Below are 13,564 nucleotides of genomic sequence, written 5' to 3' on the forward strand. Positions count from 1 at the left end.
TCTCCGAGAATGCTATCCTCCATGTGCTCCGCTTCAGCTTTCGTCCCAGGACCCTGAACTGGTCAGTCAGTGCGTCCATGCTGAAGTTCCTCCGGCTCACATCGTTTGTTCCGACGTGGATTATTACAGCAGTCTCCTCTGTCTCAGCTCCGTCCAGGATCCTCTCGATCCTTTCAGTGATGTCTCGTGTCTTGGCCCCTGGGAGACAAGTCACTAGCCGGTCCTCCCTTCCTCCAGCTACGTGACTGTCTACCTCTCTCAAGATCGAGTCTCCCACCACAATAGCAGACTTCCCTTTCCTCAGCAACCTCCTCTGCCTCAGGTCTGTGTCCTCGGTGTAGTATGGTGTCTCTCCCTCGGGGTCCTGGTGAGTCGTGGTCTCCTCCTCTTGCGTTGTCCCTCCGCTAGGTCCTTCCCCGGTTTCGCCTTGTGGATCCTGGGTCTCGTCTACCGACATCCGTCTGTGCTGCAGCTGAACCCGTTCCTCCACCGTCCTATAGGCCTCCTCAATGAATCTCTCGAGGTCCCTCACCTGGTCCACAATGGGGCCTGCTCCGTCTGTGTTCTGGGTAGACCAGCTCGTCTCCTCTGTGGTGCGCAGTTCCTCCAGTCCCTCTAGCTCCTGGACCCTGACCCTCAATCTGCCGACCTCCGTCCTCAGGCTTTCCAGTTCCTGACACCGACTGCATATGTACTCCCGCCTTCCCAAAGGGAGGTAGTCGTACATATTGCACTCTGTGCAGTATACCGGAAAGTACCTCTGGGATCCTGGGTCCTCCATCGCTCTTGTGAAGTGCTGGTGTGTTCCTGCTGTGGGTAAGAGAGAGAGAAAGAGAGAAGGGAAAAAGAGAAAAGAAGAGAAAAGTGTATTACTTGGCGTTTCTGGCTCCCTCGCAAGGCTCCTTCGCAAAGGCGCTCTCGCTAAGGCGAGCGCCTTTGCCGCTCGCCTTCGTCGCGCGCCGAACGGCTGGGCGCCGTTGGCTCCCTTCTTCTTAAAGGGGAGCCCGGACGCCGACGCGACCTGTAAAGCTCAAATGACAAAATCGCCTTTGTTCTGTTATATTACATAATTATGTGCAAAAACTTTAGATATTAAACATAGTTTCCTTATACTACATAAATTTGTTTCAAAGGTTTCTCAACCTGATCTGTTTAAAACAATTGCACATAGATATAAATAATAATGGATTTTTCCAACTTTGTCTTCTATTACCTGGTTTGTATTTTTGCATACAAGTTAGCAGATATAGTGAGAGTGTTTACATATTTCCAACTGTAGTTTTACATCCAAAACATTGGATTGTAAAAGGTAACTTAACTGTATAATATTTATGATCATATATTCTCACTCATATCATTTCATTTTTGCAGATCGAACACCGTAGAGGTTATGGCTACTTCAAGATGGAGCTGCTTGAATCATCCCAAAGTATTTTGCTATATTTGTGGGGAGTACACACTGAAAGCATACAGGAATCCTATTTCTAAGTTTGTAAAAAGAGCATAAGGAGGTTATTTTGGTGTCAAGCTTGGAGATCAAGATAAGCCATGGGCTCCTCATATTGTATGCAAAACTTTTATGGAGCATTTGTGCCAGTGGACAAATGGAAAGAGAAGCTACCTGAAATCTGGAGTACCAATGGTTTGGAGGGAACTGAAAAAAGCAATTTGATGACTTATTTTTGTATTGTTAATATCATAGGCATCAATCGAAATAATGGTGAAAAGTGGTCTTACCCTGATCTACTTTCAGCCTGGAGACCTGTTCTGTACTGGGATCATGTACCCGTTTCACCTTTCCATGAACTACTACAGCTCTCAGAGGATGAGTGTTGCATGTCTGATAAAGTAGGGGCAGTGACAGTGATTCCCAAACAACTTCACATAGAATGTTTTGACCAGAATGAATTGAGTGATCTGATCAGGCACTTAAATTTTTCCAAGGAGTCTTCTGAATTGCTTGCCTCCAGACTAAAGGAAAAGAATGTATTTCAGCCTGAAACAAAAATTGCATTTTATCGGAGAGAAAAGGACTTGCTGCCATTCTTTACCGAAGACAACAATTTAGTATTCTCCAATGATATCAGAAACCTTCTGAAGAAAATAGATCTTTCAGTTCAAAACGTAGTCTGAAATGTATAAATAACGGCGACAAATGTAGTTCTATTTCAATCGGTCACTCCACCAGGATGAAAGAAGAGTACAAAGTGTGTAGACTTGAAGATGGTTAATTTTCTTCTTGGTCAACAAGTGATTACACAAAGTATCCTTTGGGATAGTAGAGGAAAACATGAACATTGGGCAAAAAAAGATTGGCCTCCAAGGGACTATATGATGGTTGGAGGACAAAATATAATCAATGAACCTTTGGTAGAACGAGATAGATTCATACTGCCACCACATGTAAAGTTAGGCCTGATGAAACAATTTGTAAAGGCTTTGAATAAAGACAGTTCGTGCATTGAATACATAGCACATATGTTACCTGGACTTACCATGGAAAAACTGAAGGCAGGAATTTTTGATGGTCCACAGATCAGACAACTTATAAATGATCCACATTTCATAGCATCAATGAAAGACATTGAATCATTTGCCTGGTCTTTATTTGTTCTTATTGTGAAAAAAATTATTAGCAACAAGAAGACAGACAACTACATAAAATTAGTAGAGGATATGCTCGTTCATTTCAACATGAGTGTTAAAGTCCATTATCTGCACAGTCACTTAGATCGCTTTCCAGAGAACCTTAGAAAAACTAAGCGAAGAGCAAAGTGAAAGATTTCACCAAGACATAAAAACAATGGAAGCCAGATACCAAGGAAGATGGGATGCACACATGATGCCAGACTATTGTTGGAATTTTATGCGGGATTGTCCTGGCAGATCCCACTTTCAGAAGTCTTACAAAACGAACTTCTTGTGTGTCGAATGACTGGAAAGTTTGTATCATAAACTTGTGCTTTTGGTATGAAATAAAAACATTTTCCATGTTGTACACTTTTCTTTTAATTTTTAATATGTTTCCTTCAGGCTTAAAAGATATTAATTTAAACACTACATTAAAATACCTGATATTTTAATGGGCACGCAGAGTGAAGAGTGGCATATGGCACATGTACTGTATCTCATAAACTAGAGCTGATAGAAAACTGGTGCCATTTTTGGAATCTGCATATCGAATATACCCAGAAACAGGTCTTAACATTTGAGGCACCAAAATGAGTGTTGGGCAGTGAATGGCTATAATGTTATGAGTTGTTAATGCATAAATCTGTGATACTGTCTTGAGCACAGCTACTTCTAGAGCAGAGCTTCTCAACCCACTCATTGGGTTTTCAGAATATCCATCATGAATACACTTGAGATAGATTGGCATGCCAAGGAGAAGTGTATGTCAATCTATCTCATGCAGATTCGAGGTAGATATCCAGAAAATCCAATAGGATTTGGTGTGCTCCAAGGACTGAATTGAAAAGGCCTGTTTTAGAGGATGACAAGTATTAAAGATAAGATTAGTTTTAGATGAGAATACTATATATCAAGATAGTATTGGTTCCCACTGAGTTGGTTGCCACAAAACAAAACGGAAGCTGTCAGAAAAAACCCCGCACCTACATTTAACAAATTTGCTAGATAGTGTCAATATCATAATTTTACATAGATGTCTGAAACTTAACACTCTAGGATTGTCCAGATACACAAAATTTTTTCTCACGTGAGCGACAAGTTCTAAAAAACTTTTCATGTGAGTAACAAGTTCTAAAACCAACAATTTTCTAGATTTGCAAAAAGAGATTAGGTTCTTACCTTGCTAATATCTTTTCTAGTAGATAGGTGTGTAATTCTGAACTGTAGGGTATTCTTCTCATGCTCGTGAGCTGTGCAGAAGGAATACACTCCAGGTTTTCAACTACTCCTCCTACCAAGGGCTCTGCTACAAAACAGGCGATACCCTTATATAGAAATATATAAGAAGGAGGAGTACGGGGAGACTCCCCGAAATATGCTTCTTTCAGAGCAGGTAGAAGTGCAACAAACATGTTAAACATCTTAACTGAACAAACGAAACATCAAAATAAACATACCAATCAGAAACGTTTTTGGAGCTCAAACATTCCCCAATGTGTTATAGCATACCATTAAGTTGCGACTGACAACAATATCTCTATTTTGACTCAAACTCTTCAGTTGAGACAGAAGGCAGGTGGAGTAAATAACTGACAGAATGACACACCTATCTACTAGAAAGCACAGTTACTTACCGTAACAGTTGTTATCCAGGGATAGCAGGCAGATATTCTCAACAGTGGGTGACATCACCGACAGAGCCCCCCAGTGGACAGCCTCGAAAGCAGACTTGCTTGAAGATCTTTGTAAGAGCTTCCGAGTGCTGCACTGCGCATGTGCGAATGCCTTCCCGCCCGAGTTAGGGCGCGTGTCTCCTGTGAGGAACCTCAGTTCAGATACCTAGCTAAGAAGCCAACCAGGGGAGGAGGGTGGGTTGTGAGAATATCTGCCTGCTGTCCCTGGATAACAACTGTTAAGGTAAGTAACTGTGCTTTATCCCAGGACAAGCAGGCAGCATATTCTCAACAGTGGGTGACCTCCAAACTAAGCATAATGGGATGGAGGGAGAGTTGTCAAGTTAAGAAAAAAGATTTTGCAAAACAGATTGGCCAAAATGGCCATCCCTTCTGGAGAAAGTATCCAGACAGTAATGAGAGGTGAATGTATGAACCGAGGACCAAGTGGCAGCCTTGCAGATTTCCTCAACAGAAGTTGATCTGAGGAAAGCTACAGACGCCACCATAGCTCTAACTCTGTGGCCCGTGACTCGACCCTGCAGAGGGAGACCAGCCTGAACATAGCAGAAAGAGATGCAATCAGCCATCTAGATGGAGATGGTTCGTTTTGAGACAGGGTGGCCCAACTTATTTGGATTGAAGGGGATGAAAAGTTGAGGGGCTTTTCTGTGAGGTTGAATGCGTTGCAAGTAGAAAGCCAAAATATGCAGTCCAAAATATGAAGAACCACTTCTCCAGGGTGAGAATGAGGCTTTGGAAAAAATACTGGAAGAACAATAGATTGATTGATGTGAAATTCCGAAACTACTTTAGGTAAGATTTTTGGATGAGTACGGAGGACCACTTTGTCATGGTGGAAAACTGTGAAAGGTGGATCCGCAACTAAAGCTTGTAACTCACTGACCCTTAGAACAGACGTTGAGGGCAATCAGGAAAATGACTTTCCAAGTAAGATACTTGAGATGAGCCTTATCAATTGGTTCAAATGGAGGCTTCATCAGTTGAGCCAAGACAACATTGAGATCCCAGACCACTGGGGGTGGTTTAAGTGGTGGATGAACATTAAAAATTCCTTTCATAAAGAGGGAAACCACAGGATGTGCAGACAGAGGTTTCCCATCAAGAGGCTGATGAAAAGCAGCAATCACACTGAGATGGACTCTGATTGATGTAGACTGAAGACCAGATTGTGATAAGTGAAGTAAATAATCCAAAACAGAAGTCAAGGAGGTAGACATTGGCTCCAGATGGCGAGTGGAACGCCAAGCAGAAAATCTAGTCCATTTCTGGCTGTAACACTGCCGAGTGGACGGCTTTCTGGAAGCTACCAAAATATCTTGTACAGACTGAGATAACTGTATAGTCTGTTAGGTTGAAAGGTACCAAGCTGTTAAGTGTAGAGACTGCAGGTTGGGATGTAGCAAGGATCCTTGACTCTGAGTAAGCAGAGAGGGAAAAACTGGTAGAAGCAGAGGCTCCCTGATGCTGAGTTGAAGTAGAAGGGAGTACCACGGTTGTCTGGGCCACCAAGGAGCTATCAGAATCATGGTGGCATGTTCTGTCTTGAGTTTAACAAGAGTCTTCAGAATCAGAGGGAATGGAGAAAATGACCCATCCAATCCAGGAGAAAAGCAGGGGAGAGTATATTCGAGAGCAGAACTGAGACCGCTTGTTGTTGAGGGGAGACGCAAAGAGGTCTATCTGAGGGGTCCCCCATTGAGCAAACACCTGACATAGAGGCGAGGAATTGAGTATCCATTTGTGAGGTTGCAGAAGACGACTCAATTTGTCCGCCAGACAGTCGTGCTGACCTTGAATATATGCAGCTCTGAGAAAGATGTTCTGATGGATTGCCCAATCCCACAGCTTCAGAGCTTCTTGACAGAGAGAGTGAGATCCCGTACCTCCCTGTTTCTTGACATAATACATGGCAACTTGGTTGTCTGTACAGACAAGGATACGTTGTCGTGAAGAAGGTGTTGAAAAGCTTTGAGAGCATTGAAAATCGCTCTGAGTTCCCATAGATTGATGTGACAAAGACGGTCCGCAGGAGTCCAATGATCTTGGGTACGGAGTCCGTCGAGATGAGCTCCCCATGCATAGGTTGACGAATCTGTTGTAAGAACCTTCTGATGAGGGAGATTGTGGAACAGCAAACCTCTGGAAAGATTGGAAGAGAGCATCCACCAGTGGAGAGACTGCTTCAACGAAGGAGTTACTGTAATTTGTTGAGAAAGCGGGTCGTTAGCTTGTTGCCACTGAGATGCCAGGGTCCATTGAGGTATGCGAAGGTGAAGTCTGGCAAAAGGAATCACATGAACTGTAGAAGCCATGTGACTGAGCAGAACCATCATTTATCTTGCTGAAATTGATGTGAGATGAGACACTTGATGGCAAAGGCGAATGAGGGTATCCCGACATGGTAGAGGTAGAAATGCTCTGAGCTGGACAGTGTCTAGAGTGGCCCCAATGAATTAGAGAGACTGAGATGGGGTGAGCTGGGATTTTGGAAAGTTGACTTCAAACCCCAGACTTTGGAGGAACATAATAGTTTGTTGGGTCACTGCAATAACCCCTTGTTGAGAGGGGGCTTTGATAAGCCAGTCGTCCAGGTATAGAAAAACTTTAAGACCCTGGGCATGGAGGGCTGCAGCCACCACCACCAGACATTTTGTGAAGACTCTGGGGGATGAGGCGAGTCCAAAAGGAAGAACTCTGTATTATAGATGAAGATTCTCCACCCTGAATCAAAGATATTTGCAAGAGGCTGGATAAATCGGGATATGAGTGTAAGCCTCTTTTGAGATCCAGAGAGCATAGCCAATCTCCCTGATCCATCAGGGAATATAAGGCTGGTACAGATAGCATCTGAAACTTCTCTTTGACTAGAAATTTGTTGAGGTCCAGAATGGGTCGCAAATCCCCCATCTTCTTTGGGACTAGAAAATAACGGGAATAAAAGCCCATGTCCCGTTGGTTTAGAGCAGTGTTTTTCAACCTTTTTTGGGCAAAGGCACACTTGTTTCATGAAAAAAATCACGAGGCACACCACCATTAGAAAATGTTAAAAAATTTAACTCTGTGCCTATATTGACTATATATAAAGTAATTCTCTTGAATAGGAATCAAATAAACACAAAGAAAGTATTTTATAATTACTTTATTATGAAATATTAAGTAAACAGAATAGTGAAAAATTATAAAATACTTTATTCAGTGCGAAACCTGGGCCTGTTTGGCTGAACACAAAGCTGATATTCTGGCTGGAATCGAAGAAAGACACACACGTAGCTCTTCGTCAACAGCTCTCAGTCTCTCTCTGTATTTGGTTTTTATAGCATACAAAAATAGACAAATATACCCTCCATCCTTTTTATTAAACCACAATAGCAGTTTTTAGCGCAGGGAGCTGCGCTGAATGCCCAGCGCTGCTCTTGACGCTCATAGGCTCCCTGCGCTAAAAACCACTATTGCGGTTTAGTAAAAGGTGACCATATTGTAAAATATAGACAGCAGATATAAATTCAGAACTGTGCATAGTAAGTGAAAGGAAGTTTTCATCTCTGGGAATTTACCCAGTTAACTATTAAGTTATTTGGGCAAATTCCTTTGAAAACTGTGGTAATACTGCCTCCACTTTGCTAAATTTAAAATAAAATCATTTTTCCTACCTTGTCTGGTGATTTCTGGTTGCACTTTCTTCTTCTGACTGTGCATCCAATCTTTCTTCCCTTCTATCAGCCTGTATGTTTTCTCTCCTCCACACCTCATTCCCTCCCCCAACTTTTTCTTCCTCTCTCCCTGACCTTTCTTTCTTTTTTTCTGTTTCTTTTCTTTCCTTCTGTTTCCCTGCCTGCCCCCTTTCTTTCTTTCTCCCTGCCGTTCCCCAAGCCACTGCCACTGCCGCTGCCATCGGGGAACAGGACCCACCAATGGATAACAGGCCCCAAAGCCGACGCCGACGCATGCTCTCCCTGACGTCAATTCTGCAATCGGAGAGGAAGTTCCGCCCAGCCAGGCAGCGATTGGCTGGCCCGAACTTCCTCTCCGACTGCAGAATTGACGTCGGGGAGAAGAAGACTTATCGGCTCGATAGATTAGATCGCCAAGACAAAGTGAGTCCTGTGTGATCGACTCACTTTGCCTTGGCGAGCTACTGGCGCCCCTGCCTCGGGCCCCCTGTCAGCTCCGGGCCCCTGAATGCAGGACTGGTAGTACTGCCCTGATGGCGGCCCTGCGGCACACCAGGCAACATCTCGCGGCGGAACAGCGGTTGAAAAACACTGGTTTAGAGGAAACTCCTCGACAGCTCGAAGGCGAAGAAGAGCTTGAGCTTCCTGAAGAAGAAGGGGAAGTTGTGACGAATTGGAAGGACACTCTTGGAGGGCGATCTGGAGGCACCTGAAGAAAGTAAAGTGAGTATCCCTCCCGAAGGATGGTGAGAACCCAGAGATCTGAGGTGATCATCTCCCACTGGTGATAAAAATGGTGAAGACAACCTCCTATGGGCAGAAGAGAATTGTGATGCAGGGAGATTGGCATGCTCAGAATGGGAATGTCAAAAAGACAGCTGGTTTAGTCGCAGCAGGAGTCTAAGCCTTCTGTTGTCGTTGTTGTTGTGAAGGCCTTCTAGACGGAGGCCTGGAGAAAGCTGGTGTCGGTTTTTGGGGATAACGACGCGGTGGTTGCTTTTATGGCCGAGCAGGAGGGGTCTTAGGCTTCGGCAGAATCAAGGAAGCAAAAGAGCGCTCATGTTCAGAGAGGCGCTTTGTAGCAGCTTCAAAAGAATTATCAAAGAGTTCATTCCCCTGGCAAGGCATGTTGGTTAGACGGTCCTGCAGATTGGGATCAGTATCAACAATGTGGATCCAGGCAAGACAGCGCATGGCTACTGCAAAGGCCGAAACTCTAGAAGAGAGCTCAAAAGCATCGTATGTGGCTTGCAACATGAAGAGGCGAAGTTGAGACAGAGTTCTGATGATCTGTTTGAATTCTGGAAGACTTTGTTCCTCAAGAGCAGGGTAGAATTTAGGCAGTAATTTGAAGAAATGGTTGAAATAAGCCGTGAAAATGTAGGTATAACTGAGAATTCTGCTAGCCATCATAGAATTCTGGTATAATCTGCGGCCAAACTTGTCCATGGTACGACCCTCCCTGCCTGGAGGGACCACAGCGTAAAGCTTAGATGAATGAGCTTTCTTTAAAGAAGATTCCACCACCAAAGACTGATGGAATAATTGAGATTTCTCGAAGCCTTTGCAGGGTACTGTGCGATACCTGGATTCCAGCTTGGATGGAATGGCTGTGATGGAATAAGGAGTTTCCATATTCCTTATCAAAGTTTGCTTCAATACTGGAGTCATAGGAAGCCTCAAGGTTTCCTTGGGTGGATGAGGCAACTCCATGTCGGCCAAGTATTCAGGTGTATACTTGGAATCAGAGTGGAGATCCAGTTGAAGAGCTTTTCCCATGTCGAAGACGAACCTGGCCAAAGAGGCAGATTTCGAGGTCGAGGCATCTTCCGGAGAAGGAGTGCGAGACCGAAAAACTACTAAATAGGAGGGAGAAGCCTCTCTGGAATACTCAGACAGAGGCTCAGAGTCAAGGCCCACAGTGATTGAGGAAGCTGCACTGCCTGCGTGAGGAGGAGTGAGTGAGTGTTTGCGCTTTAAAACCCTCGATGGTGAAGTTCCCAGGGTTCGAGGAAGAGTGGGTCGAGGCAGGAGAAGGCTCTCTCGGAGGTGGTCTCGATGGAGGAGACCTCGATGGACTTCAAGGAGAAGCAGCCGGTGTAATAGCTTTGCGAGACTTATGTTTAGATTTGGAAGAAGTCTCAGTATCCAAAGGCGGCGAAGGTTTCTGTTGAAGAGATGTCTCCTGAGGAAGTTTGGAAGCGAGATGCCTCGAATGTCTCGAGCGATGCTTCGGTCGAGGTGGAGGAGACTGTGTCCGAGGAGTAGGTGAAAAGTCACTGGACAAGAACCGGCGAGACTTCCGAGGCTTGCCTCTAGATGCTTCCACCGGGGTCTCAGACTGCCGCTCAGGCTGGCTCACAGGAAGCCGGGTCGAGGACGGGAGGAGTTGAGCCATGACCGAGGAAATGTGCATGGTTAGAATGGCTTTTAACATGTTCTCGAACATGGGCACCGAGGCAAAAGGATCATGTCTCGAAGGTGCAGCAGTGCGCTCCAAAGAGGGCGATCTTGAGGTTGAGTATTCCCGATGCTTGGAGGCACGCTTAGCTGGAGGTCTAGTCGAGGCAGGTAGGCCGGTAGATATGGCCTGGGATGCCTGTGACTCTGGAGGCTTCTTAGAAGTAGTACCTGAAGGAGAGACAGGAGACTTACCTGTCGAGATCTTCAGAGGAGATGCCGCCAAGGCCTTCGAGGCTGAAGGAGTCGGGATCGAGGCCTTGGTGGAGGCAGAAGCTGGAGTTGAGGTCGAGGACTTAAGAGGTCAAAGCTGCCCCCGAAGCCGAGGTCGAGACCTTGTCAGCCGGCTGGTCCATCGTGCCAAAAAGTTGAAGAACCTTGGCACGGCGCCGACGAAGGGCCCGAGGTTGGAGGGTAGCACAGCGCGAACAAGCGTCGGGACAATGTTCAGAACCCAGACAAACAATATACTGACTATGGGTATCGGTGATTGAAAGGGTCTTGTTGCACTGGCTACACTTTTTGAACCCGGTTAGAGGCCAGGACATAGAAAAAACGAAGCCTGACTTACTGAACGAGGTAAGCGGCCAGGCCTAGGCCGTAAGGCCGCTGCCAGAAGAAAAAATAAAAAATAAAAGTTTAAAAAAAATTTTTAAATACGGTATGAGAAAGAAAAAAATAACGAAATGCGAGCAGAGTGACTAATAAAATAACAAAAGCCACAGTGAGAGAAGGCAACGAAGGCTGCAGAGCTAAAGAAGAAAACTTCTCGGCTCCGCGGAAAAGGTTGAACTGAGGTTCCTCACAGGAGACGCGCGCCCTAACTCGGGCGGGAAGGCACTTGCGCATGCGCAGTGCAACACTCGGAAGCTCTTATAAATATCTTCAAGCAAGTCTGCTTTCAAGGCTGTCCGCTGGGGGGCTCCGTCGGTGACATCACCCCCTGTTAAGAATATGCTGCCTACGTGTCCTGGGATAAAAGATATTTGCAAGGTAAGAACCTAATCTCTTTTTCTAGTGCAATAGGTGTGTCATTCTAGACTGCAGGATAGGACTTCTACGCCTGCTCTTAAAACCAAGGACCCAAAGACAGTGTCCTCCATTGCTGCCACGTCCACTCTGTAGAACTTGGAGAGAATATGCAGAGTGAACCAGGTTACTGCCCTACAAATCTCCCCGGGCAAAATTCACCCAAGCTTTCGCCCACAAGACTACGCTTCTTGTGGAATGTGCCTTCAAGGAGGTTGGGAATTGGTTGTCACAGGCAATATATGCCAATGAGATGGCCATCAGTATCTATCTTGAAATGGTAGCCTTTGATGCTGGTCTGTCGTATCTAGCCTGACTGGTGAGCACAAACAGATGGTCAGACAGTCCGAACTCATTAGTAATTCCTAGATAACGTAGGACTCCTCACATCCAGATTTCTCAGAACCCTGTCCTTCTCTGATCCTGTGGTCTAGAATGCTGGTAATCTTACTTCTTTGATTAACATGGAAAGCCGAAACAACTTTCGGCCAAAAGGACAAGACTGTGCGAAAAGAAACTCCCGCACTAGTGATCTTGAGGAAGGGCTGCCTGCACAACAGTGCCTGTAGTTTCGAGATGATCCTCACTGACGTAATGGCCATGAGTAAAACAGTCTTGACTAACATCCATCCAGGACGCCTCTTGAATAGGTCCATACGGAACCTGACTGAGTCTGTGCAAGACCACATTAAGATTTCACAACATAAACAGTTGTTTTACCAGTGGTCTAAGCCTTAGCATCCCTTTCAGGAATCTGGCAATGTCTGGATGAGGTCAGGGGAGCTTTGCCTTTCTTGGGCTCTGAAACACAAGAAACCTGTTACTTGGATCCTAAGCGAGTCCACTGCGAGGCTTTTGTCAAGACCTGCTTGGAGAAAAAACAGCATCACTGATATCAGAGACTAAACGGTTCCACCTTTTCTTTCATGCACTAGCACAGGGCTGCCCAAGTCCGGTCCCCAAGATCTACTGGCAGGCCAGGTTTTCTGGATATCCATAATGAACATGCATGAGAGAGATTTGCATACCAAGAAGGCAGTGTGGGAAAATCTCTCTCATGCATATTCATTGTGGATATCCAGAAAACCTGGCCTCCAGTAGATCTCAAGGACCAGACTTGGGCAGCCCTGCACTAGCGTATTTGTATGCAGTGCACCATGCCGTAAGACCAAAGCGGTCTGGATCTTCTATTACCACTGGGCCCTGAGAGAGAAGATCAGGATGTACTTGTAGTCTGAGACATTTGTCCTTCTGTATATGTACTAAGTCCACGTACTACTGTACAGATGGCGTGGCCATCTAGTGCCACAAGCACCACTTTCTCTGGGTGATTTGCTATACCATGTAGTATACACCCTATCATGGGCCATGGAGGAAGATGTACAAGAGTTTTTTTCTTTGGCCACGGCTGAATCAGGGAATCCAGCCCTGCATTTCCGGGCTTGGATCTTTGATTGAAGAAATGGTCTGCTTTCTTGTTGCTCTCTGAAGCTATTGGGTTCAGTGACAAACAATGGCTTGGAATGCTTTTGCAGATAACATGCACATCATGGACATTGACCACTCCTGCTATATGCGTGGTGGAAATAGCTTGAAGGTGAAGGTGGAGTACATGTGTTGAGAGCCAGTACCTTTAATGAGCCTTCAGGAGCATTCCAATGCTCTGTGATTAAAAAAACTCATATCAGGATGCCAGAGAAAAGATGGGCTCTCACTCCACTTAGGATAAAGCATGGAGAAGATGGGACCTGCTGGGAGAGTAGCTGCAACTCCCACAGGGAGTCAAGAATGAGCTCTAACAGAGCTGAGGGTTTGAAAAACTGGCCTACCATGGGGTCATCCCCGTGGTTGAGGGCCACCAGTACATCTTACTTACTTGCTTCTGCTTATGACCCTGTCTCTCCCAGCAGGAAGGGCAACAGCAAAGGCATACAGATGACTCTTTGTTCTCTGAGTCTCTGACCAAAAGGTCCACCAGATCCTGGCCAGCCTCTGATACTGAGACAGGCACACTCTGGAAGCTCAAGCCCCCTTGCATTCCTCCTGGGTCGCTGCCAGACCACCCTGGGGATCTCG

The 13,564-nt window shown here is 45.5% G+C and overlaps 1 protein-coding gene across 5 annotated transcripts in view; it reads right to left on the reverse strand.

The window, feature by feature from the left end:
- Positions 1-13,564, reverse strand: part of FOXK2 (forkhead box K2) — a 183,679-nt gene that overhangs the window by 25,497 nt on the left and 144,618 nt on the right. For 3 of the 5 annotated variants that reach the window (XM_033961707.1, XM_033961710.1, XM_033961709.1), the window contains one exon: positions 3,811-3,937. The exons of the other annotated variants lie outside the window; for them this stretch is intronic. In XM_033961707.1, the coding sequence (XP_033817598.1) occupies positions 3,811-3,937 (127 nt within the window). The remainder of the gene's footprint in view (positions 1-3,810; positions 3,938-13,564) is intronic. 5 annotated transcript variants of the gene reach the window in all.

Source organism: Geotrypetes seraphini, chromosome 10 (genome assembly GCF_902459505.1).
Source record: "Geotrypetes seraphini chromosome 10, aGeoSer1.1, whole genome shotgun sequence".
Classification (NCBI taxonomy): Eukaryota; Metazoa; Chordata; class Amphibia; order Gymnophiona; family Dermophiidae; genus Geotrypetes; species Geotrypetes seraphini.